General features: G+C 45.8%; 2 protein-coding genes across 10 annotated transcripts in view; one reads left to right on the forward strand and one right to left on the reverse strand.

Annotated features, from left to right (window-relative positions):
- Positions 1 to 27756, reverse strand: part of LOC133393396 (probable serine/threonine-protein kinase DDB_G0277071) — an 86773-nt gene that overhangs the window by 4054 nt on the left and 54963 nt on the right. For 6 of the 9 annotated variants that reach the window (XM_061658243.1, XM_061658245.1, XM_061658240.1 and 3 more), the window contains 4 exons: positions 19402 to 19530; positions 558 to 612; positions 389 to 447; positions 27 to 312 (listed from right to left, as the gene is read on the reverse strand). In XM_061658243.1, coding sequence (XP_061514227.1) covers positions 27 to 312; positions 389 to 447; positions 558 to 612; positions 19402 to 19506 — 505 coding nt within the window. In that variant the 5' untranslated portion in view covers positions 19507 to 19530. Of the gene's footprint in view, positions 1 to 26; positions 313 to 388; positions 448 to 557; positions 613 to 19401; positions 19531 to 26796; positions 26890 to 27756 lie in introns of those variants that run through there. The other 3 variants (XM_061658246.1, XM_061658248.1, XM_061658247.1) reach the window with 2 other exon arrangements.
- On the forward strand, positions 11762 to 12342 carry LOC4577506 (probable salivary secreted peptide). The gene has a single exon (XM_001238393.3). It carries the CDS (start codon positions 11877 to 11879, stop codon positions 12237 to 12239), a length of 363 nt encoding a protein of 120 aa, XP_001238394.2. The 5' UTR covers positions 11762 to 11876; the 3' UTR covers positions 12240 to 12342.

Raw genomic sequence — 27756 nt, forward strand, 5'->3', positions numbered from 1 at the left:
CCCAAACAAAACCTCAGGATTCTTACCATCTGGTGAAGGTATGATGGTGTTACCGTACAGCTCCAGATTGAGATAGTAAAACTTCTCCGACTTGGAGCAATCGACCTCGTCGACGCGCTCGCAAACGCGCGTCTCCTGGTCGAACACCGTCCCGTTCAGGCACAGGAACTTGATGTCCATCGGCTCGTCCCCCTGCCCGATGGTGCACACGTGAAACATCTGGCAGGACGCTTCCAGATCGGCATAGTATCCTCCGATCACTTTGCCGGCGCAGGTAAAATTAGTCTCCGGAAGATTATCAAAGTCAAGGTACTGCGTTGTGGGTGGAAAACCAAACGAGATTAGAAAAGCAGGCCTCAGAAAGAATAGCCAGTGTAGCAAAACCTACCCCCGGTTCACCCATACAGTTCACGCCGAAGAAAAGCAGCAAAAACGCTATGAACGTCCCTGTGGAGAGCAAAATGTGGAGAGGATATTAAGCGTCTCGTGTAATGTCCTCCAACTCAGTAGGCAACGTAAGGTCCTGTACCATCAAGTAGCCTATGATGAGTGCTTACCTTGCGAAAAGGACTGCAGTATCTTTAGAACCTTCATTCTGGATCGTCGCCGCATCTGTAACGAAAGGGGAAAAACGTGGAAAACACTGGGTAAGAATCAAGACAAAAAGAAATCGAAGTAGAAATTAGCATTCCACGATAATGAACGTGAAGTGTGTCTTATGGGGAATTCGATCGTTGTTTATGGTTAAGAAATCAATCCAAAGTCGCTGGTAGTGTGTGGGGCAGGTGCCCTTTCAGTAGCCGTTTAGCATTGCTTCTAGGGAACAAAACGCAGAAAACGGAAGAGAAAATTCCATTCAATCGGGCACTATGCTGTGCCCACACACACGCACAACCCTCCGAATCGAATCTCGTTAGGAGGCTCCCCATTAAAAGTATTGCACCTGCTAACCGACCAAACGGAAGGTTAAATCTCTTCGCAAGTGACCGCGCGCCTGTTGTTTAATTGAAACCCCTCTCCTGCCAACATTCGGATCGATACACCGATTGGTTGCGGTTGGTGGAGTTTTGTTTCGCCTGGTTGTTTTTTTTTTTTGCTTCTTCCTCCAAAGTTTCCACAATTCTATCAGAATCCCACAAGATAGGTGACCAACCAGGTGATGGGAGTTCGTCTTTGCTCGCTTAATGCATCATATGATCGTGTGTGGTGAGTGTGTGTGTGTGTGGTAACCTGGGAAACGAGGCCAAATTTGCGTGTTTCCCACTGTACAGCTCACAAGTTGGCTTCCTGTTCTGCGGTGTTGTTACGATTTGTAGCTGCCTGAGGCTTCATGCAACCGTTGTCGTAGTGTGGGACCAGCCCTTTGCCTGAGAGCTCAGGCTGCTGGGGCAAGAGGAATAAAATAAGTTGTCACTAGCAGTGAACAACTCACCGTGAAGGTGTTGAAGACGGTGGTAGGGCGGGGTCTAATGCGACGGAAACGGCACCGGGTTTCGATCTGCATTCATAATCGATTGGATTCTGCGGTTTCTGTTTAGCGGCCCCGGCCCTATGATCCGCTTAAGAGATGGTCCAGCAGCAGATGCCCGGGGGGTTTTTTATACGCTTCTGTTTCGTTCCCTGTCCTCTGTGTGTTGCGTATTGTCGATTTGAAATGTCTTTTTCTTGCCATGTGTCTCTTTCATTCCACTGTTTCTTTTGCGGCAATTCACTTGTTTCGTCTTTTTTGTGAATAGTAAGTTCTCTCTTGGAGTACTTCTGCCTCGTACACACACATAAAAAGGTACAGGTGACGCTAACCTACCGTAACATCCTGCTGCACCTGACCCCGCCAGACGGGAGCGCCACGCAGCATATGAAGGGCAGCAAGAAGCTCAATGAAGAGCGGGACAACCTGCTTCCAACACTGTGTGACTGGGAAAGTGCGACTTTGGGTGAAGGAAAACCGCGAAAAATGCCATCCCAGAGTGTAATCGATACCACCGGCCGGGGAGAAGTGAAAGAATAACAGAGTAGGCGACGAACCCCCTCCCCAGTTCGTGTGCAGTCCTTTTTGGTGTGCCGTTTCTTCTGTTTCCTTTTTGGAAGTTCCTTCGGTGTCGGGTTTCCTGTGCACCGACTGCACAGATTACACACGGATCGGACAGAAGTTATGAATGAAACCTCGCCTCCCCTTGTACGTTTCACCACCTTTCGTTGGATAATCCTCTCTCCAGGTGTGGTGGAACAAGTGCACCAGATGATCATGGTGCAAGCCGGGTCGGGCTAATACGACACGATCTTTAAATCTCGTAGAAATGTAGAACGCGATGCGGCATTCTTTCGCAGGTTTTTCCTCTCTCTTTCTTCTATTGTTCCCGCAGAAGCTATATCTTTATTTGTACCATTCCATGTACAAATATGCAAAGCACTCGCTCGGAGCTTATTGTATTCCTCCCGCAGTGTCGTATGATAAACGGGCTTGCTGCCGAGCGGAGCCTTTCTTTTCGAAATGACGGTGCATTTTGGGGGTGTAGGCACGTGCCACAAGAAGGCGCCTTTTGCAGACGCCTCTCGGCGATCTTTCGATGCGCTTTCGCGCACAATTTATTAACCTTCGTGCAGGCAACAATAAAAAGATGCTTTGCTTGGTCGCGTGGTCTTATACTTCTCCTAGCTTCGATTAGCGGTAGAGCATACGTTGTTTTAAGGTCTCTTTTTTGGTTTGTTCGTTTTAGGAAACGAAGTCGCGTTTGTTCAAAACGCTACACCTGTTGACCCTTGCAGGACGCTATAATTTGTAAACAATTGAATTGAAAGACGTTGCCGTTGGAAGGTTCCATGGCGTGTGTGGTGCATGACTTCTTCAGAAGGACTAGAATGCCACGGAGGAAAAGTGCACCGATAGGGTATGTATCTTGTGTTGTCTTACATTTTTTCATGGCTAGCAAACATAGCATAGAACTTATATGAGTATGTCTTGTATTGGGGAAATACACTGTTTGGTAAAATTGTATACACATTGTAGAGATAATGAATGTATAAATACGTTCAGCATTTGCTCTTTATATAACATTTTTGGAATAATATTTTTAGTGACGAAACCTGAGTTTATACATCTTTAATGACGTCTTCTGAATATAATTATAAATTTTAATATTCAACATGATAAATTGTCGCAGCAGCTTCTAATACACGCTCTAAATTTATATTTACTTCGTACGACTGATCCAATTTATTCGCCTTATTATTAATTCATTCGTCCTGTATCCTGCCGATGGGGGAGCATGATTGAAGAAAACTGATCGACAAGGTCGATAACACCCAAGCACAGAAAAAAGGACCCTCATAAGGATAATTCCCCCAACGGTCTCCTAATAAACCCTCGCTCATGTCCTCTATTCCCCCTTATCGGAACCATGCGGGAAAAGGGTAAAAAATCCCCTTTTGCACCTGAAAGTCCAACAGTTTGTTAGGTGAACCCGCACGCCCCTTAGATGTAAAAAAAAACTGTTGTACACTTTCTCCGGGCACTTGTCGCTCGTAACGACAGGTATTTGTGGTTCTTGTGTCCAGCTCCATTTAGAATGCCTCAATTTGGGGGAGAGACCAGTACATAGCACACCGGCAGACTTGGTGTCGCGCATTCGGAGGGGGACTGGACTGTACAATGGAAATGGATCGCCGACGATCGTTACACATGCTCACACACACACGATGCTTTTCCAACTGTTACATGCCTTCCCCTGGGTTTAAAAATTCAACTTCTCGCTCCGTTGCATCTGGCTTCCAGCGGACCGTTGCACAAAGTCAGCTGGTGGTGGGGGAAACACTTACAGCCCTTAGCTAACGCTAGCACAGCACGTCGCTCGGCACTACAAAAGCGGCCGGTCGGGGCTTGTAACGGATTGCAATAGACAAAATGTAAGATCATTCCTTTCGACCTCGACCGGTTCGCGTTCCTGGGCCGGTCGAGTAGAAAATGGAACAAACATTTCCGATTTTTAGAAACCTTTCCCATCAGTGAATTAAATTTCCTCGGTGAAAGGGTACAACTCAACAAACAAACAAATTATTACTAAAAACAAAACAAAAATACTAAAACCAACCATCCGAAACTAATTAGCTGTAGTAAGGCTTCGTGGTGATGCTAAGAGTGGGCTTATCAAATTTTTAGTGATACTTAACAAATTCTTATATAGCTCCAAAGATGTGTTAAAAAGGTGCAAAAATCTGAACCTTCAATAATGTTTGTGCGAATTAGCTAAAAGTGGTAGTTGATATTTTTGTTTTAAATTATTCAAAAAATTTAATTCTAATTTGCTTGCATGCATATGTGTAATGTTATAAAACACAGCATTTATTATTTTGGTTTAGTAGTGGTTTGCCTTGTGATCAATTGTGAACTACATCATGTTTAAAATTTTAGAAAAAAAAATCTATATAGCTTGCCCAAAAATTTAAGTGCAAATTTAATAGCGATACTATAAACAAGTTTGAGATGATAGTTGGTATATTGCCAGCGGTATTGTTGTTATACGATTTTTAAATAAATGTAATCGTCTCTGAACAATTCGGCAGTTTAACGAAATCGTTTTCTAAAATCACGAACCAAATAAGCAAACATTGCACATTAGAAAACAGCATAGCTCAAAATCAGTGAACATTTTACTTGAATACTTTATTATGTGAGGGCATGTCACTCCACTACATATAACAAAAATAATGTTAAAAATGAAATTAATCCAAACATTTTACTCTACTCTCTTGATGGGTGAGGCCATTCTAAAAAAATGGTAGTAGCTAGCAATACTTTAATTAAGATTTTGTTTGAATGCTCCTTTTTTACAAATTATACTTCAATTTGCCTACGAATAACTCCTAAATTTTACGTGATTCCAACAAATCAAGTATAATTTTTTCAAGCTCTATCTGTACAACATATTATTTTGCATAAATTAACAACAATTTTAAAATACTTGACTTAAACACTAAACTAGACTAAACTAATGGGTTCAGAAGAAAATTATATTTTACACCATAACAATCACATTTTAAGAAAGGCATTCAAAAGCAACGGAAACGTTATTTTGTTAAAAAAAACTGTTGCTCGTTTGAGTTCTGAAACCCCTAAGTTACACGAGCCAATGTTAAACCATTCCAACCCCAAAACTAACGACATTGGCCTTCGCGGTTCGCTGCATCGTTCAAGGGGACTGATAGTGCCGTGTTCGGTGTGGGAAAAACGCTTTTCAATTGTTTGCAAACTGCCAAATTGTCAGGCAGAAGAATATCCACTGGCGAGTTGGCTCTCTTTCCATTGCGGCTCCAAATCGTTGGCGTATTTTATTTCGACCCCGTACGACAACACGCCGGCGAGGATAATGTTCCGTCGGTACGAATCGAAGCATAACGAGATTCACTGTCATGGTTCGTCAGTGGGGTGGGGTTGGGATTGAATGAAACAAAAGGTGTGTGTGCTTCTTTTTTGTGGGTGGATGACTGGACCACATAGCCTCCATCCAGGAAGAGACAAAAAAAAGATTCGGTTCCGGATCTGTGCCGCTCGCTCATTGCAAAAGAAGGAAGCACGTTGAGTGTTTGCTGTGTGGAAGTCAGTTTACCTGGCAAGCAGTCACGCGTGGCGGGAAAATAAATTCAAATCTAACACACCGAGCAATGGTACGTTGCAACATTTGTAAGGCTCCGCAAGAACATATGATATGAATGGAGGAGAAAACGGAGGAACAAAACGAGGGAGCAGACATAAATAAAAAATGAAGAGAGTTTTCCAACCGACACGGAAGGGAACGGGCATCATCAACACTTGTCTTGATGAGGGTTTGAAAGAAAGAGTGTGAAATGAGAGAAAATGCAGTAAAAACAATCGATCCCCCTAGAGTACGGATGTACTGTTTTTGCTAACATTTGAATATATTGCTATTTTTTTACTTTCAATTTTGTTCAAATTTACAAATTTCTTTACAACATTTTTCGTCTGATGTAAACATAATATTTTAAATTTACATAAAATTTTAAAACACCAGAAAATACGTAAAACTTTGAACAAAGCACATACACATCGATGAAAACCTACTGTGACAAGAAATAGCGTAAAAACACATCTCCAATTTCAACACTATTCCCATTAATTCTTCGAATTGTAAACGGTTCACATGCGTCTAGCCAGCGTGTAAGCTTTTCCCTACCTGCCATCCCATGCCATAAGTTTGACCCCGCAGCAGCAGCGGCACCAGCAGGTCATCGGTGGCACCGCGGTAGCAGCAGGTGAAAGAACCGAGCAATGCTCGGCACCGGGCAAAGGACACTTGCCGCGGGAGCGAATCCTTTAATTGACGGCGCTGATCTAGGCACGGCTAGAGCGAAGGACGCGAAAAGGACAACACCACATACGATCATCATTATCGCGGTACTGTCATTGTCCTTCCTTACTTTTTCTTCCTCTCTCTCTACGATAGCGGCATTACATCCCTCCCTGACTGTTGCACGCATGTCCTTACATTATGTAGTTCATCGCTATCTTGTCCTACATCGCGCGCGTTAGGGTTGCTGCGAACCAGCTGCTGGGTTTTTTTTTGACTGAGCGCTTCGATGTGGCACTCCTGTGGCGGAACAGGTCGCCCCGATCACCCACACGCCTTTTGCGGAAGGAAGTTGTATAAAACGCGTGCGTACACTGGAGTCGTCTTCCTTTTTATTCCCGAGAAGTATGTATGTGTGCACTTCCACCACGGTGCAGCCAGTTGGTAGCGTGGTGAAAAAAGAGGGTCGAAAGTGCAACGTACGCACACACTCATTAAGCGTCCTGGTCGCAGGACATTCGCTTTCCGAGCGAGTCATATGTTGTGCCTGGTCATAGTATAGAAACGAGCAAGAAGAGGCAGATCGAGGAGAGACGCAAAAGGACTCCCCGTCATTATCCTTCCTCCAGCTTCGTTTCAAGACTGCATAAATTACAAACGTTTATGATCAACGGTATTTAACGTCAGTTTCTTTCGTCCCACCGTGGTAGACATTCCATTTCGATGGCACTAGACTCGTACCATTCCCACCTACTGCCTTCTCTTCCTTTCGCTGTTGGTTCACTGACAGACAGTGTTAAGGGTTGTGCTGTTGTCGCTTTTCCCGTTCGGGACTCATCGCGTGCCGGTGCATTTCACCTGTTGCATTTGCCCGACAGCCGGTCCGGCGCTTGGATGCAGGGAGGGTCGATTTAATACGCTTTCGCGGCGGGGTATTATTAATTTGCTTTTTTATACGGGAGAAAATAGATTGTTTAGAATTTAGAGTTGACTTTAGTTACTGTCCTACGGAGCATTGAAACCTATTTTATGATGTTATTTGTTAATTTTTTTATTACATTATAGCGATTTCTTGGCATGATTTTCTGTTATTTTAAATATTATCTATTTCATTTATACTCGCTTTTAGTTTTGTTCGACCCCTTTATTGAATGCTTTGTGTGGACAAATTCAGCCAACAATTTAGAAAAAACTTAAATTCCCAATAAGCTTTCAAAAACGTGTATGCGTCTGCCGACCATAACATTTGTAAGGTTCTCCTGATCATGAGAGCTTTGAGCGGATCCAAGTTGCGGTGAGCTTTAGATTTGAAGCTTTTAAACTGAAAGCTACAAGTTTGATCAACGAAAGTGGAGCTTTTATCTTTAATTTGTCGTTTAAAGTTAATTTTAAACTAAAATTAAAGTCAATCTGAATCTGGAATTATGTATCTCAAATACGTAAAATATGTGAATTGATAATTTGCATAAGAGAATAAAGCAATTTACATCAAATTCGCCTTATAACTAAAAACAAAGTTGAACTTAAATTTCCGTGTTTGTTGCGAGATTTTAGAGAGTAAACTGATTAACTCTGCTTTCAAGCTCGGTCTTGATAAACAATAATATTTAATTTTATTAAAAATCAATAGCTAGAACATACTTATTATAATTGAATTATTTCTTTGTCATACTGTTATATTTGCTTTGCAATCAGAAAGCTGATAAAAGTCCATAGAAAATTTATTATTTTAATCATTGCCTCTACCAATAATTAAATTACTCCACACGATCATGATCATCATCATCCCCTTTTTCTGCCACAGCAAAACACAGATAACAGGTGCTGGAGGGCAACACGAGCAAAACGATCGCCCAAAAGCTCATCAACTTAATGAGTTAATTCATTGGCGGGTTGATCGTTAGCCTACAATCAACGGTTTAGCGGCTGCTACCGTTTCAGCACATGACCTGGCAGAAGATTAGCGGCCCATTACACGAACAGGCCCACACAAACACAAACACCATGCACCATGTGGAGCTTTCTCGTGTTGTAACAACGTGCGCGATGGGAATGTTAATGGAGGAAGCAAGTTAAGGTGGGGAGGAGTCGTGCAAGTATAAACATCTTAGATAAGGCATCTGATGCGTGATGATAAAAGAAAGTGAGAGTGTTTAAAAGCTGTTTGGGAGTACTGTTAAAGAGGCACGCAAACATCTTCGATGATCTTGCATACAGAATCGAATATTTTTTTAAATCAGTGGCATGAAAAATTCATTCTTTATGCCTAGTTTGATACATTCTCCGCCTGATCTTGTTTGACTTGTGAGGTTGCATAACAAGCCAGGGTCTAGGGTTACTTAGCGTAATGAGCGAAATTTACGAGTCGCTCTAAGTTGATCCATTTAAAAGCTGCCAGAGCCCGATCGGCACGAATCCAACACGTCCCACATTTGAAGTTATCGTTCTCACTGGACAACTTTCGACCGCACGGATCCTTTTTAGGTAACGAGATCAACTATCCGCTCGATGAACAATTAATCCAACGATCCTTGGATATTGTTTTTCTGCAGAAGGACACGGGGAAACAGGTCTTGAGCCGGGAGCACACTGTTGAAATTTATGATTTTTGTTTTACCCAACTGTCAGGATAAATTGCAATTTTTTCTGAAGGATTTTTGTTGCTCCCTTTATGGGACCGCTTTTGATACGCGTCTTCGTCTGATAAATCAAGCTCCAGTTATGGTGCTTGCCAAGTGCATCCAAAGACCTCCAACAATCTCGTACACGACGTTCCAGGAATAAATGTCGAACACATACTTCGGCACATTCAACGAATGCCTGCGGACATACATAACTGCACAGAATCGCTTGAAGTTGTTCGCTTCCACCATGGTGAACGCGGACAGATCACTGGCCCGCACTGGATCAGTATCAAAATAATTGCTATTGGAACGAAGAGGGAGTAGTCCATTAGAAACAGTCGAAGCAAGAATTTCCCAATGGTCTGCTCCTCTCGAAGCCGAACCACCCTCCGCGCTCCGGTAATCCGAAACTTCAGTGCTTCATGTCGGACACATCTTCGCACAACCCCCACTGGTCGGAGGCGAGAATTCTTCGCAATGCGACGGTGCCTTGCGGCGGCACCTTAACCCAGTGCGGGAGAGTACACCGCTAACGGTATGTACATACCGCTCGTTTAACACCGAAAACGAGCTGCGGTATTTTGTGTAATGAATGCTAATGATACTTCGCTTTTGCTGTCCGCCGTGTACTCTCGCACAACTTCAGCACACATTGCCTCCGAGGTGTGCATTTTTGTGTTTAATTTCATGTGTTTTGTTTTTTTTTTTGTACCCTTTCGTCTAGTTTTCCCAGTTGTCCCGCAGGCTGTCGGTATCGAGCGCGAGAGCTTCTCCTCGATCGGTGGCGGCCACCGGCGACGACAGCAACTCTAAGAAGGGTGCTCAAAGTGTGCTCTCTTCTGCTGCTGCCACGTGAAGAGAACGATTTGAGGCGCGGGTTGGACACATTGCGGTGGTTGAAAGATTTATGTGGGAAGTTGCAGAGCCGTGTAGAGACCGTAGAGGTGGACTGCCAGAGAGTTATCTAAGTCTCGCCGCTCGGTGGATGACCATTGCGAAAGTGCGCGAACCGCTCACCACCTACGACATAGCGCGCTACGAGCAAGCAGGATATGGTCATAATGAGATATTCATTGGACGCTTCGTTTATGGTTGGTATTTAGCATTCTTAGTCGCGGGTACAGCAGTGGGAGGGGGGGGAGAGGAGATATTAGTCTTTGGTCACCTTTAACCTTCCGCGCCGTTAGATTCGTTAGCTTCATCAGTCATAATCAAGAAATGGTTGGGCCGGCTGGTTGCGGCGTATGCAGTCCGTCGTCGCTGCGTCGTAGCGTGGCTAAATGTCAGCTGACCCTCGTGAGTGATTCTCTCACACCGTCGGGTCTGCTGGCAATCAGGATCCAATCAGGATTCGCGGCCTGAAGGAATTGATTTTTGGGAGATGTTCCGTGACGAATCGGCCGTGCCTCATTAGACCATTCCGGTGCGAGTTTATATGAGGTTGCATCATTAGCATCGGTTTGTGGATCAGCTTGCGCCGTGGTGTGTTGGTCTTATCAGCGCGCACAAAAGGTCAGAAGGTGGCTGAGGTTCTTTCCCAAACGTCGCGTTACGTAAGCGTTGATACATCTAATGCTCATCAGTGGAGCTGCTCAAATCTTGGCATACCCCATATATCCAATCTTCTTGGCTGGTGGATCTGGTCGCGTGCCTCTCTCTTTCCAGCCACTCGCAATATGCATGCATGCAGTCGGCTTTCGGTACACGGTTTAAGGGCAGCCAAGATTTATGTTACCTATCTCTTCTGGGAAGCATTCAATTAAATTTATTATTATGTCAGTGATGGTTTCACAATCACAGACACGCCGAGTGCAACAATGATGTGCCGGTGTTGACCTTTCCCTACATTTCCTATGTAGAAACCTTTCGTTTGTGGGGGGGTGGGAGTGCTTTGCTATGGATAGGCCAAAAAAAAAAATCAAACATTAACTAAGCTGTCCGGGAATAGAAGATCTCCGGTGCGAGAGCAAACACGTCTATTTTTCATGTTTAATTAATTCTATGTCTTACGAGTGCTACATCCAGCGCTATAGAATGCAGTGTGTGACTTTGAGGCTATGGTATGCCAGATCGCTTACGTGGAGGCCTATTCCTGATGTCTAGTTATAGCTGTATTTACAGTTACTTTGATATAGCTGAAGTACTTTTTACTCCAAACGACTCACTGGTATGGTTCGCGACTAGGATATCAACCTTTTGAAATGTGTTACCTTGAAAATACATTGAAGGCTTCAATAATTATGACTCATTTTCGATCGCGTACATAGATTTTCTATCTAAAAAAATCCCCCAGTGCCTTGAACTGTGTCGGTGATCCACATTATCAGCGAAATGATCATCTTCCAAGATAGGGTGCGCGATATCGTTGTCATATCATATAACAAGATCCGGCCAGAAGCGGTTGATTCATCACGATCGTTATCTACGTGATACGCAAGTGTGTACGGACACGATCAAATCATCCTGATGCTCGTTTCGGAACTGTCGATAAACAACCAATCGGTGTGTACTACCTAAATATGTACCGGTAAAGAACAACAACTAACGATGTGCATACCCCTCGTGTATGTTAAAACGTGTCGACTGTACCACAACTCCACGGCCACGGTAAATACATGTCACAGAAAGTGCAATTTTTTGTTCACTTGGCTCCGGAACACAGTGAAGATGAATCGTGCTGTACAAACAGTTGTGTTCAGGTTGAGCAATGTTTTCAGAAAAACAAAGAATTTGTGCAAAGAAGAGCACAGAGTTGAAGAAGGTTTCGCTTTTTCCCGACAAACTAGGGAAGGAGAGATAAGATAAGCGCACGCGAGCGCCGCATATAAACAGTACTGGCAATACCGTCCCAATCGTCAGTAGTGTGTGCTTTGCGAACGGTTCGATTCACTTCCGGAGGTATCTAGTGCTTTACGTGTCACTCCCATCCCAGAAGCTCCCGAGCAACGAGATGAAATTCGCCACCGTGTTTGTTGTAGTGCTGGCCGCCGTGCTCGGTGCCTGTATGGTTACCGCCCAGACGCACAACTACTTCTTCGGATCGCGCATCCCGTACGATAGCCTCGTCAACCAAACCACCGTCATACAGTCGAGTTCGTTCCTGCGCGTGAAGTCTGCCTACCTGGACTATCCGCTGAAGGGACAGCGTGGACGCAACATTACCGCCATCTACGTGTACGACCGGCTCGGCAGTGGCCGTGGAGGATACGCCAGCATTACGAGCGGTGGCATCGGAAAGAACTACACCCGTATCAATCTGAAGACGCAGCGTGGAAATGGCATGAACTTCCAGGTGGAAATCTACGGCCGCTAAGATGCTGTCGTCCCGCTTGATGAGCAACGACTTTGTAAACCAAACAGACGAAGAAATAGATAACATCCGCTGACATGCTCTTTCATAGTGCATACTAGCTACATCCCTGCTCTGTGCTGTGTGTTTGTGTAATGGACAGTTTACATAGTGTGCAAATTAGATGGCGTGAGAAAGATTTTCGCTGTAAAACTCCGAATGGTGTGTTCATTTCAAGGTGTGATTCGTTATCAGTGTGGTTCTCCTCCCTTTGATGGAAGGCACTTTTCCGCCGCTGCTTGATAGTTTGTTAGTTAATTAAAACAAAACGGCTTCAGCTTCAGTGGTGATGATTTATATCTGTGCAGATACGGCCTCGACGGTGGCGTTGTTGCTTTTTGCCCGGTGACGCCTTGACCGTGACCGCCGCTCAGGCAGGAAGTTTGATAAACTTTAGCAACATTCACTACTTAAGAAGCGCTCGAACAAATGGAGTGCTTTAAAAGCGATGAATATACATCGCCGGCGAGGGTGATTCGTAGCGTGAAATATGTCTGCCGGAGAGGCAACTCCGCGTCGTATAATGCGTTATGGGAGTCACTGAATGTGTTGTGGATTTAATGCGGCATTACAGGTGCTCTTGAAGAGGTCAAAGAGGCTCATGTCATCTGTCGTCGCCGCCTGCCAGCGATCCTCCAAACGTTGCAGCGCCCTGCTTCACGGAACCGGCACCGGTTGTGATGTAGTTTTGTCCGAAAGCCTACGGTAGCAACGGCAACAGCAGCACTAGGAAAAGGTCGCTACCGTGTTGTCTGCTGCTTTAATTGCTTTTTATGGAAATCACTAGCGCTACACGGTACGAAACCTTTTCCGACGCGCAACCCGAAAGGATCCGATCAAATGTCAGATCTGCTCTTCTTTACACGTTCTCTGCACGGTGGCTTTGAGAGTGCACACGGGCGAATTGAGGCCGTTTGCTACATCGTGCAAGCTATCATCTGCGACGTGGAGGAGTCCATCTTGTACTTTGGGAAGTGTGATTAGGATCTTTTCACAGTAGTAGTTTTACAGTGCGCAATTGTAATGTATTTGTAAGATGACTATGGGGACCATGTGTTAATGTACGCCACAATGATACTAAATTCCAGCTTTTGCCCGAGAAGCGTTGTGCAGAGTATATGTGAGAGTCGACTAATTAGCGCTAGTTTATTGAGTTAAACAAAATGATACTGTTTTAGGCTCGCGAGCAGGTGTTCGCATCTTTACAACCACCACGCAAAACAGACGATTGCATCACTTTCTACACACGCAACAATGTCTGAACTGATTGGACGTTTTGGGGCAATGCCTAAATCCGCCCTACAAAGAAGCAGTGATGACGTGTGGCGGGGGATTAGAGCCTACCGAACAGATCGGATTAATTATCCACCTGTCCAAGACGTCGTCGCTGTTGACGGTTGCTATATGCCTGCTCACCAAACAGCATGCGTGGTGTGAGTGCTTTACCCATAAAATGCAAACCAATCTGGCACGACGGAAGCACGGCAACCACGACTGTTGCGGCTGTTCCATGTTCCGCCAAAGTGTAGTTAGGAAGCCCAAGCGATAATTGAGACATTGTGCGCTGGACGTCTCTCTGTACGCTTTTTTTTTTTGCTGTACCGTTTGCGGTCGGTACGTTGAAGGCTCTGGTCCGATCCGCGTAGAGTGGCTAGACATTGTAGCGCCCAAGTGGTACAGTCTACGCCGTGGGAGATCATTATTTGACGTGAAGTTTTGATTGCCCGTCCCGAAAACTTGTAAAGCACCAGCACCAGCCAGACCGGACGTTAAAGGTCGTGTGGTTCGTGCGAGTAGGCGCTCTCGCATGCGCAGTAAGTTATTCGATGGGCCCTGTTAGGTGTGTGGTGTAGGACATTTATTAGAATCTTTATGCTGGAACTGTTGAGCTGAGACTATACTAACCGTGCTAAGGAGACTCGTTTAAAATCTACTACGGTTATTAAAGACCCCTCAGTCAATAGTGTAACGGTATGGTGATCGCTCAATGGGAGGTCTCAATATTAATATTTTATACCCTTTTTACATACACTTTCTTCAAGCACACATAAATGTCAGATGCCACCTCCAATAAAGCTCCCCAGGAAAGACAGGGTCATTTGCAAAACTCGAAAACAACCTCCCCCTATGAATTGTTTCACCAAGTCTCCATGACCGTTCTACACTTAGTAACCAGCCCTATTACATTGGGCCTTGCTCACCAGCAGTTTCAGTTTCGTTTTAATGTGCAAATCGGCACTGCTTAGCGGCGGTTCCACACCGAAAACGCCAACGAAACACAGCGCGCGGTGTGGTGCAGTACATTTGGGTGGGTAATTATCATTCGTAACGCTCATTAGACACCGGAGCCATGTCGATTGAAATTGAAAGCCCAGCGGAGTTCGCAGCAATTTTCAATTATGCGCTTAGCACCTCGCTACCGAAGGGCCTCTCAGTGGACGATTGGTGATGGGTGGTGGTGGGTACACAAATCGGCAAATAACATAAATCATCGGCCTCATGACGGAAACACGGGCAGCTGTGTGAGGTTCACGTTTTACTATGCCTATCCGACCATGCGACCAGCAAGAAGCTCGGTACACATCTGCATAGCGAGAGGGAAGGACCTATGGCGGGACATTTGGGTACGCCTTGCGTCAAATCAATCAATCATCGTTAGATGGCTGCTACACCTGATTTAGTACAAGCATGTGCCACACATAGTTGTGGATTATTGTCATTAGGGGGTAGACTTGCATCATCGCTTCTTCAGTTTAGCAACAGCGGGCAGCATGTTTGGCTGTTGCTTCTCATGCGAGCCTTGGGATAGAAACGAAAAAAAAGGATCGCCTCTGATGGAAGCGTACGTTCCACAATACGTTGAAATGTAAAGCCTTAAAGACAACCCTCAATTTGAATTGTTGCAATCGTGTGTGCTAAAGTTAAATCCCCGACCCTATCTTTTGTTGGCGGCGGTGGCTGTTGGATTGATTTATTTGCCCGAATTGGTACGCTGCATCGGTCAGCCCCCATTAGTCAGCCCGTCGAGACCGACCCGACCTCAAACTGCCACAAACAGGGACATCTTCCGAATCGACCAAATCGAGTCAGTCTCGGCAAGCGGAATAAAAAAAGGGACCCGTACCTGAACCTGACCCACTACCGCGTTGGGGCGTTTTTGTTACTGCCACAACAGAAGAAGCCAGGACAGTGCACAACTACAAGACGCGCCGACGCTGAGCAAGAAGGTGTGTGTGTGTTTTTTCGATCGTCCCGCACGTTGGAATGGGGTTTGTCCAAGGTCAAACCTCACTCGTCAATATAACTGAGGCGGAAGAGGCAAACGAGGTGCAGAGGATCGCAACCAAAACTTGTGGCTAAAATCCTGATGATGCAAACTCTCTTCCCTTGGAACGATCCCCAGCTTCGGATAAGATCACACTTTCACGATCATGCCCCCCCCAGGGGAGAGTTGTTGAAACGGCGGATCTCTTTTGTGTGTATGCGTCTTAAATATCTTACCAACTCCTCCCGTTTTACAACCGCAGCTCCAAGACGGCCTCCGTCGCAGCTCGGGCCCCAGCCGTCAAGCGGTCATCATTATGTAAAAGTTGATCGAGAAACAGAAAGCTACTTGTCGGGTTAATCACGCGCGCTCAGCCGTCCACCATTAGTAGACGTGTGAGAGGTAGGGCGATACTAACGGAGGAACAGAAGCAGGCGACGAACCCCTCCATGACAACCGCAAACCGCAAAATCCGTTTGTAAACTATTTTTTCCTCTCTTCAGCCGTGTACACGCTCTCTCCCTCGCTCTTTCTTTCTCTTTCGTTTTGGCTCTTAGTGTAGCGGCGGTAGTAGCTGCTTAGCGGCTGTGTGGTCGGTGTGTACCGTTTGTGTTTCTCAATTTAAATTACCAATCATTGAACTGCTCTGGCGTCGGTGTTGTCGGCGTCGGTGTTGTCGGCGTCGGTGACAACGTTTCGAAGTTGGCGGGGTTTTTTTTAAGCAATCGTTTGTTCCTGGTGTTCGCGCGCGCTTTCTGTATCACTAGGAGGAACACGAACCGGTTCAAGTTTCGAATCGAACCGTGTAAACACAAACGAACGAATGGGAAATCCATCGCGACACACATACACATTCAAACAGTCTGCGATATTGGTGATCGTCACTTTATATCGACAGCGTGCTACATTCCAACGAAAAAACAACCTGTCCCGGTGCGTGTCAATCGTTGCATAAAAGGTGGGATAATTAAATTGAGCTTAATCATTGGCTCCATGCGTGGGTGGAACAAACAGATTGTTCGGTAATTTGAGTGTTTTGGTTTTTTTTACTTTCCTCCTCCGAAACAGATCACTCACCTGATCGTTAGGTTTCGTTTTATCAACGAAAAATTTGGGCACTATTAAATAAGCGTTACTAATGCGCTGATCGCCTCCATTAGCTCATTAATAGAAAGGCGGGAAGCTAGACGCACTGGACGCACTGCCGCACAACCCAACGTAAACAATCCATTGGGTACAAATTGTACCAACGGAGCTGCTTCGGACAACTTCGTTGCGCAACGCGGCACCTGCACGCGACGAATGGGGCTATGCGAGGCGTTACAATTTGTAAATAAAATTATAACACATTTTTAATGGCAAGTTAACGCGCGAGCGCGAGCTCTTGTTCTTCGGGTTTCCTTTTTCGTACTGTGCCGCATGCAAATTCCAACCATCTAACGATGAGAGTGCCGTTTCGGTTGCAGCAGCAACAGCACCATCAACCAAGTGACAGCGCGCATGTGTGTTGCATATGCTCATCGCGACGGGGCAAACCCTTCGACCTCGATCCGTCGGCATGGATCGCCCAGCCGTGTGTCACCGTTTGGGGCACGGTTGTGGCGGCGCAATTAATTTACCCTCACGGGGCACATGAAGTGAGAGAAGAGGTGCGTCAGTTTGACCTCCTCGTACGGAGAAGACGCACACACACACATAAACACACATACACTCATAGATAGGCGCGATGTAGCGATCGCGAAAAAGTTCCGCACCAAATGCATCTTTGATCCCGATCGCAGGACAATTTGCCGATGGCCTTTCCCATTTGTGCCGGTTAGCAAACGTGTCAAACCACTTAAGCTTCCTTCGCCCTAGTCTCGGTGGTTTGGTTGAAGGTCGATCGGAGATAGTGTCACGGATATCAATGGGAAGACATGACAGTGTGCGATCTCTGATGTTAAATTTTTATAGTTTATTGGATCATTAGAAGCACAAGAAAAACGCTGTCACGCGCCATAGAATGGATCTAGCACTGAGTAGTCAATGATATATAGAAATTGTGCCATCCATAGGATGGTCATTGCTACAGAGAACTATTTATAGTTGTTAAGGCTGTTTTAGTCTTCAGTTAGCTCAACATTTTAAAACATATATTAAATTTAGCGCACATCATTTCTAATCGGGATTTGGTCCTTCGAACCGGATGCCGATGTTTATAACGTGTTTCCTTTGGTTTAATCATGTGATTGATATGTTTAAATATCATATCTCATTAAATTGACAAGTAAGTTTTTAGATTTAATACAATACTTCAAATAATCTCCAAGAAGCACACCAAAAAGTTTAATTTTTAACATTTGGTCCTTCGAACCGGATTCGATATTGTGATATGTGGTTAATCGGCTTTAACTATCTAATGATATGTTTTTTTTCGCTTGTCATGTCCCACATCCATAGATTTTTCTCATAAAAAAGAAGTAAAAACAAAATAGCAATTATCTTCTTTTTGGTCCTTCGAGCCGGATATAATGCTCCACACACTGTTATTCTTGAGTACAAATCGCGTCGATCAAATGAGTGTCTTGTTATGTCCATGTACAAAGAAGATCACATTAAACAACGATCAAATAGATGAAACAACGACAATAAAAGTGCATGATTAATGTACAGCAGATTCAGATTCCACAAAAGAAATCATATGCGCAATGTAAGTCGTCTTGTTTCCGATCCATCTATAAATTTGCCCTCCCCCGCCCCGGGACGGACACCGGACGTGATCGATGGTGTGCGGCATGCAAATGCCTGCACTCGATCGTAGCCTTCCGGGCGCTGCTGCCTCGCAGTCTGCTGCTGCACCTTCCAACTAAATGCTAAATGCTAATGCACCTCATTCATCTTCATCCGCGTGGGGCACATAGGTGTACGTGATTGTGTCATATTTTACCGCCGATCCGATCAAACCGTACCACACATGAAGGTGTGTTCAGGTGTTCGGGCCGCCAGAGAAAAAGAGGAAAGAGAGTTGAAGTGCCGTGTGTGTGTGTGTGTGTGTGTCTTGGAACTGAATAGAAAACAACCCTCCAACACACTCGGCTAACGGAAGAAAAAACACGGATCGGGAAGGCGTTTACACACAGCAGGGTGACAATTTCACAATTTGCTCGGCGTCGGCTTTACCCTGGCTTCAGCATCATCGAATCCGAACGCATAAACGAAAGTTCCCTGTGTGTGTGTGTGTGTGTGTGTGTGTGTGTGTGCTGTTTCAAACGGTGTGAAGCATATTCATCATTTCCGTTGATCGCTGCACTTTTCCCGTTTCCACCTCCTCCTATTGCTGCTCCCGGTGCGACCGCGCTTCTTCATTGCGGACTGGCACGAAACGGAAGTATGCAAGTCCGGTACGGTTTGTTGCTGCACAGCATGTGAGCCCCCTCCCGCTCGGGGTAGTGCGTGGAAAAACGGGTCGAGGACGTGTGTTTCACGGGGTGCAAAGGGTGAAGAATTTATTGCTCTCGGCATATTGCAACTTTCCTTGCGGTGGAAAACTGCCTCACAGCAGCAACTCTGCGGCTAATTGAGCATACAAACTAGTAGGACTGCGCAGGCGTGTGTGTGTTGCGAGGGGGGAAGAAGTTTTATGAATATGCTTCATTTGTGCCCACACGCGGAAGAGAAAGAGATATTCCAGGGCTAGTTTTCAATTCGGCGTGAAAACCAGGCGGACACAATTTATAGCGCGATCCAATTGATTTGCTTTAGGTGTGCGGTGTGCATGATTTAAATATTCAAACTTCATTCTTGCATGAATATTCCGCTTTCTAAAAAAACACACACACTCACGCACTCTCCATCGGCAAGAATTATAGCTGTCACACTTACACGTTTTATGTCTTGATTTTCATATCGTCCCAAATCACGCCGACGGAAATATCTTGCTTCCGTTTCGAGGGTTCCACTAATTGCAGCATAATTCAGGCTCCTCATCAATCCTCATTAGTTATTAGTTACCTGCAATATACAGTAGAATGGAGAAAGCGTTTATGTTTTGTGGAAAAAAACTTTCGGGGTGCATTTTATTGACATTTAAATTGGTCGCGATCGCGATCGTCCATCATCAGATGCAAGCGCTCGTTTAATTACAGGTTGCACTAAAGTTTAATAAAATGCAAATCGTTCGAAATCTCTCCCGCTGATGATGATGTTGTTTTGTGTGTCATCAAGGTCTGGTTAAGGAACTCGTTCCAGTAACCCTTTGCCGTGGCCTTTCAGGCGCTTAATTGACATCATTTAAAAAAAGGAAGATGTTAATTTATTATACTAAAAAGTGAAACATAACCTTGGGTTTAAAAATCGAAGAATTCGAAAGGATTATTCTCTCCGTCCTGCATCTGGACGTACAATATTGTAGTCTGCAGATTGCGTTCACTCGATCGAGTACTCCCGAAAGGGGGAGCACTTCCTTGAGTGGCAATTGCATAATGTGATATTTCACATACGTACGAGAGTTTTCAGTGCGCCGGCGCCACCATCGAGAGCGCCACTGCTCGAGGCTCGAGTAGCATAAATTTGCCACCACTTACCTCGCTCGAATGAAAATAAAAGGTGACAGAATATTGGGCTCGAGAAGCACGCGGAATGCAGTGGAATGAAAGACCAAACAAAATTCTGCATTTCTGGTTTGGGGCGTGGATAATGGAAAATAAACACACATGAAACATGAACTGCACTCAATATCCACCAGAGCTGTGGCAGTGTCTGCAAGAGTTCAAAGTTCAGCGCAGTTCGGTTGATAAATGCCTTTTCGGGGGGAGCATTTGCAAGTAACAGGTAACATAACGTGTGCTCATAAGATAGTGCGCGGCACGAGAGAACACTCTGGAGACGTGTGGCAAGGCATGCGAGAAAGGTCGAGGTTATGTTGTGCCCACCTGGGATGACCTTTTTGGCGGCCTGCTGTGAGCGAATTAATTTTTCCATTTTGAGTGTAGATCGTTTTCGAGGGGTCCTACTGCACTGGATCTAGTTCAGACTTTGGACATTGGAGGAGGCCACTCTTGAGGTGAAATTCTCAATCACGACTTGCTGGTAGTAGTGGACTTTACTTTGGAGGTGACGTATTAAATTTATGCTCTTCATAATGCAACGTTACGTTCAAATTTATTGAGTGTCAAGTCGTTCGGTACACCTCCAATGGTGTAACGTTTGCGCAGGCTAGTCATGGCACGCGTTGCCGGAACTCAATCAAATGCCTACCAACCATACAGCTTTCTTGACGGTTCACCTCCACCGCTCCAGGATGTGTCAACCGCTGTCGATCGTTTGCGAATCTTCTCGATCGGGCCTGACCTTACCTGTAGTGCGAATAACAAAAAAAAAAAAACCACACGCTAAAACGTTAGCAACACAGAACGGAACGCGAGAACAAAGCGAACTTCTGGCCCCCAAGGCCAAGGGGAGGTTTTGCACGTGAAACGTGAAAACTCCTTTCGCATCCGTGGGGAGCGGGGAGGCTCTGCTGCGGCTTGGTCGGTGGCAGCCCAAGGTGAAATTCCTGCGCGCACCGTCCAATTCCTTCAATTGCGCCAGCTGGCCGAGATCGATCGGCTCGGGCGCATCGGCCGGCCGTGGTGCCTTGTGATTCAAAACCACAAAAAAGGGTTCTCTCTCCGCGCTGTGGAGGTGGAGGAGGAGGAGGAAGGGAGGGAAGAAGGCGTACACCACTCTCGGGCCCCGAATACAATGCCCACCTCCTGCTCCCGTGCACTCTCTGCGTATGTGTAACGCAAGGCGCGCAATCGTGCCACGTACAAACACTGTTGGAGGAGGCCGTATTGGGAGGGCGCAAGAGTGAGGCCTGCCAGCCGGCCGCCACAAAGTAAACATTCACCTGCAGCGTGCAAACGCGCGTGTGCCACCTTTAAGGGTCGTTATTTATTTTTCGCCCCAGCGCTAGGGGTAATGCGGAATTGGAATGGTAACAAAACGCACCACTAGCGAGAGGGACTGTGATTTGTGTGTATGTGTGTGTGCGCACCTCACCTTCGCACAGACCGATCTCGCACCATCATTAACCAGTACCACCCTTCACCCCGTTCCGCTGACTTCGGCCGGGGGGGGGGGGGGGGGGGGATTGGAGCTCCGATTCGATGTCCATTGATGGCAAAACAAACCGTTTCATAATTAAAGCACCCGCGGCCGCAAGTCTAATTGAATCATAACAGCAGATTATTGGCCCTGGAGGTGTGGAGTGAGTTTGAAAGGGAGTGTGTGGAGGTGGTCCCGCTCTTGAGCTGGCCCTTTTTGCGTGTAGCGGTAGTGTCTGGCGCTGAAGAATGGTACCAGTAACCGTACCCGGCACGACCCCGTGCTTAACCATGGCTAATGAATTTGGTTCTACTCGATCATGTCGCTCTCGATGTGCTCGATCTGGGAACGAGAGCGAGATATGCGCTGTTTGCTTAACAACGACGGCGTTGTACAGAATAATGGATCGCGTCAATTTCGTACCTCATAAATGCATGTTGGTGATTAAATTAAGTTTCGATTAACCAACCGGACGGTGCACGCACCGCGAGTTTTGTTTATGGGATCAATAAAGTGTGTTGCGCTCGGTTGCTGTGTGCACTACAATTGTATGCTGTAAATTTCAACCGTTTCCTCAGTTCGCATGAGAGAGCAAATAGACAAAAGCTTCGCACTATCATTGGCACCAGCTGGGGTTATTTCGTTGTTGGTGCCTTTCGGCAGCTGTTAAGTTCCTTTTCATGCTTAATAACGTCATTGGTCGTTTGAGTTTTCAATTTGTCTTCTGAAGATTAAAATGATAATGATATATAGCAAATTGCGTTGTTTGTATGATATTAAAGGTATTTATGTAGAAACAGAGCCAATATATTGCCTATAAGAACGTGGTTTAGCATACCAAACCGCAAACCATGTCTTTAAAAAATCTGAAGTGAATGACTAACGGAAGGGGGAACTGAGGTTCCTACGAGAGGTTGAGTATCACGAAATCGGTATCGACTCTCATGGATGTCGTACTTGACCTATATGTATGGAAAGAGCAATGCCCAATGTAGATACGACTATTGCGAGTACGTGAAGGCGAACTCTCACGCCTGTTATATAGAAATTCAACTGCTTGTAAACTGCTGTAGCATCCTAATTCTACACAACACAGTTCTTGATAGTACGCTTCTTCTTCTGAAGCTTTTCTTAATCGAATGATACTCATACTGATACAGGAAGGAAGCTATCTGCAATGTCTTGAAGCTAGAGAGGTTCCAAAGCACGTGCTGTTTGAGTGCCCTGTACTGTTTACTTCTTGTCAATTTTATCAAGAGAGGTTTATGTTTGAATTGTTACAATTGGGCGAATATCAATGAGCCTAGAGGTACAATTCTACAAGCTCTATATAAGATAGAAAGATACATTGACTCTACACCAAATTTCAACGTGCGGGATCAATCATTAGCCAAGAAAATCTACTAAACATTGGAAGATCCTCTTCAGCCTGTCGGAAGTTATAATAACAAAGAGATTATAGCATACCTTTTCTTTCTCAAATTGTTGAGGTGGCTCACCGGGATATTTGATCGGCAGCATTATGAGTATTTTCAGTGAACGATCACCGCTGTAAGGTACAGTAGCCCTTTGTTGGATGATCTCTCTAAGAAGTAGTCACGAGTGTCTTTTAAAATAACTGATCTTTCACAAGTACTGCAGAATACAACAAAGTTTCAATCCAGAGCAATTTGTTACAATGCAATATTAACATTCAAACTGACAGCTTGTGGTTTCATACATTTCGGTTCCACTTACAGCTCCACATTAATGGGTGAGGTACATTTGTCATCTACCCCTTGAAAACCTTGAAATGCTGCTGTACAAACAGCTTCCATAAAACAAAAACCATCCCACAAAGATTACGAAATAATTCGCTTTACCATGCCCCCCAAAAACGCTAAAACCACACATCATCTTGTGCGCATACTCCAGACCGAACCGTCCAGTGCTACTACCCTGCCCCGCCTTTCGTTCAGAGTCACACGCCCGACGACAAAACTGTATCGGCTTAATGATCGGCTTACTTTTCGCTGCCCATAGCGTATCGCATGCCCCACCGAACCATAATGTACACCTCCACAGTGCTCTCCACACAGTGACATTCCCAGTGCCGGGCGGAAAAAGGCGGTTTCCTCGAGGACAAAGCGGACCAGTTTCCATGTCTGATACTGTTTGACCACAACAAGGTGTGTTTGTATACGCTCAGCACGCGTAAATTACTGTCTCACAAATGATTATGATTTTAGGTATGGGTGTTTGTGTATGTGTGTCTCCTATGTTTGGCTATCGGTGCGCAGTAAAGACCACAACGACGCGCTCGGATCCGGACGAGGATCATATGGTCAGTAGGTCATTGGCGCGATCTCAAACTGGAATGCAAGGCGGCACACATTAGGCACATTTTAGCAGTCACATTTCTGATGACCTTCGACGGTGTTGGGTGGGTGGCTTTGTATCTAATGGTCAAGATTGCGATCAGCGAACGGTGCAGATTGTGTCCTGCGCTCCACAACCCCCACGTCAAGGTGGGTGAGTCATGGCGTTTGATGTGATTTTAATATTCCGCCTTTTAGTGCCTTTTAGTGCTCCGGTTAACGAGGGTGTGAAAGATAAGCGGTTGCTCGCATGAATTAATATGATCCACTTCAAAGACCACATCACATCGGGATCCATTAAATGTATTCCATCAAAAACGTTCATTCACAAGCGTGTCCGTACACCCAAAAACATGGTGGGCGCGTGCACTTCAGCGAACGGTCGAATGTCAAGATCTTCAGATTGCGAAAAATGCGCGCTCTTCAATACTGATTTTTTTTGTTTTTCTTGTCCATCGCCCAACCGCAAACTGGATCCGTGACCTGTGCTAATGGGCATCGCGCGGCCAATGGCCTGCTCAGATCGAAGCACAGACGCTCACAAATGCTTCAGACTCGTGCGAGTACGCGCGCGGGCACCCGCCCAACAATAAGGAAGCTACCGAAATCGAACGGGGCGCGTCAGTGTCGCGCGCGCGCGCTCGCCTCTGCTCGTTGAACCAAAACCGCGAACCTGTCGGTAGAGCCCGCCCAAGTCCATCAACTTTTACCTTGACACTCGAGGAGGAAGCGCGGCTACACTGTGGAGGCTTTTCCCTTTTCGTCTGGTTGCGCGAGTGGTTTTAATTGCACGTGGTGAGATGCACCCGCCGTCGTGCACATGATTCCGCGCTGCTGTATTACGCTTTGATGCGATTATTTGCTGAAGCGTCGTCTCGGTGTCGGTGCTGGTCCGCTGTGTGTGCGCCCGTGGACCGACGATGAACTCTGTAGCTTTTTTGAGTACGCGTACCACGATTAACTCGACCCACCGCGCACCGGTAAATTGTACGCTTCATTACGCTTTCCTGTCCACGGTGCCGCGGTGCGGTGGAGAACGGTGTCGATGCGGAATTCCGTAATTGTGTGCGGTGACCGCTGCTGGGGACCCACACACACACACACACCGGCTAAACCGGCTGAACGCTTGCGTTCAGGCTAGTTAAAGATGCAATTTTTGGACATCCATATCCTGGTGGACGTTTTACTTTCTTTTGCGTGGGGGTTTAACTGGGGGGTTTTAAAAGGTGGTCGTATTGCTTGACGAAGGTGCGTTTGAGCAAAAAAAAAAAACTAATTTTGCTCTCATTTTCACTTGCTTTTGAAATGCGTATGTCGACTAGTGAAGAAAATAGATAACATAAGGCATTTGTATAACAGTATAACAGTTTTCGTTGTTTTGATGTTCAATTTCACAAGGCTATTGCCTATTGTTTTTCTTAAACGTATAACTGTTAGAACGAAAACCTGTTGCCGAAATTCCTATGCGACTTTTATGTAAAGAAATAGTTACTAAAACAGAATTATTCTAGAATATAGATGAAAGACTTCAACAGTATTCCAAACTTCCGACGACGAACCCCAATGGGTTCTAATGGGTTCATTCTACTCTAATGTGAAGTACTAGAAGTAATTTAAAGTACGGTGTTATACGTAAAAGCTGCTTATCGCCGTTTATCAAATGCCGTGAACATTTTAGACAATAAGATAAAGCGATGACTATAAATTGGGAGCAACAATCCACATCGACCAATTCCACAATTTCTTTGTTCCTCTCACCGTTTTTCTTTTGTTTGGCTTAACAGATAGTTCCCAGCCTCGCGAGCATGCGTCATGCACCATTGGCAATGTGAAGTATACAATCCTTTCGACATAGGTAGCCACCGATCGATTATAGACCCCTGAGCTGCTCCTCCAGCCAAAGCTTCCACCATTGCGCGAGCACATTCCACACGCCCGGGCCAAAATGATTCACCATCTCTCGGCTCGAAAAGGTACGGCACAGTACCAGTGCTGCGCGCCCGCAAGGTTAAGCAAACACACTTTGCGGGCGTGTGCGTACTTTCGGGGCCAACTATTAGCTTCCATTAACTGTCAACCTCCGGGGCTGCGGCGGTGTGCCCCGTTCGACCGACTAATTAATATTCTATAAACGTCACGGCAGCCCGCAGTACACACGGACCCCCAGCTACTCCACCACACAGCGTGTCTTTAGGAAACGGTTCTTGGCTGGCTGACTGGCTGGCTGGCTGGCATGGGCTTTTACCGCGATCAATTTCCGCCCTTAAATATTCGGCATCCGCCATTACTCAACGCGTGTGCGGCGGCGTACCAGACCGGAAAACGGGGCGCACACTCAGTGGGTGCATTCAATATTGCGATTAATAACTTCATTACACGCGTACGTACCTACAGGTGTACCCTACACTAATACTACGCAATCGGAAGACTCATTGCAACTGATGCCCGATTTCTTCCGACTTCCGACGCAGTCTTCGTGGCAATAAAAGAGTGTTCGACATACTTTTACCATCGAAAACTCGTTCAGTAAACACTTCGGACAACATGCGAACCACTGTCTGAGCCGTCCGGCCGTACGTGAGGGCATTTGCAAAGGAAGGTCCGTGGATGGATGGGCAGAGATTTACGATGTGGTCGTGGTGCATGTAGGATTACAAATTGGTTGATTATGTCCTCTTTTTGAGAGCAGAAGTTTGCCGGAGGCACATTATACAATCGGTTAGGATCGAATTTGCGTACTATTTATGACGAGTTGTTTGTACGTCTAACCATCTGGGAAATTCCAGTAAAGATCAATAAAACTTTTTTACAGTTTAAACCGCGTTAAATTTACCTTAAGAGGCCGCATCGACTGTAGCAAGAATATCACGTGAAGATCCACCAACGCGTACACACAGCACACTGTTCAGGGAGTGATTCATTCACAAGCCCACCAAAGTCATCATTGTAGGTTACCGTCGATCTTTGCCCTTACACTGTGCACACTCCACAAAGCCCACACACTGCCCCTAACCATTACCATCACGTCACATAAATTACATACAGCGTGCAGCACACCACGACAAGAATGTTAATTGTTGCCACGCAATCTACTACTCCCCCAAGTGCATCCTCGACGAACTTCTTCGTCCAGACGTGTGCGCACACTCACTTCACGCTACCCCTGAGGGAAGGATTTCTATTTTACTGTTATTACGCGCGAATCCGTACTTCGCACCTCGCGATTAGAATTCCACGCACAGCGCTCTACAAGAGACTCGCCTGGATTCCGATCCGGTTCGTGCACCGGCCACGGCACAACTCACGCAATCGATCGCACCACCGTCGGGATTCGGGGGACCGCATGGCGAACCTGCGAACAGCTGATTTACAAGTGCTCGCGAGCTAACCGCGCCCACCGAATCCTGTACACTCCAAAGAGTTTCCGCTCGGCACAGATCGGATCACCCACCCTCCGGGCGTCCAGGTTAAACTCGAGAGCAAGCGGGAGAGAGAGAGATATACATAGCGAAGTGAATGGCAAATGCTTTGGTGTGGGGCTTTTCGGTACGAAATCGAAAGGATCTCGGTAGAGTGGACAGAGTGTGTAGGTTACAAATTTCCCTACTAATTTGTTGTACCAACGAGTGGAAGTGAGATTGTAACTCCAGGTCGGCTTGGGTGGGGGATATCAGGCATCGCATTTTTTTCACATGAATGTTGTTAATTGAATCATGTGGAATCGATTGATTCATACGGTGGTTAGATATAATAGCCCACTCACCAGCCAGTATGGAGGCAAGATCATGAGTGA

Source organism: Anopheles gambiae, chromosome 3 (assembly GCF_943734735.2).
Source record: "Anopheles gambiae chromosome 3, idAnoGambNW_F1_1, whole genome shotgun sequence".
NCBI lineage: Eukaryota > Metazoa > Arthropoda > Insecta > Diptera > Culicidae > Anopheles > Anopheles gambiae.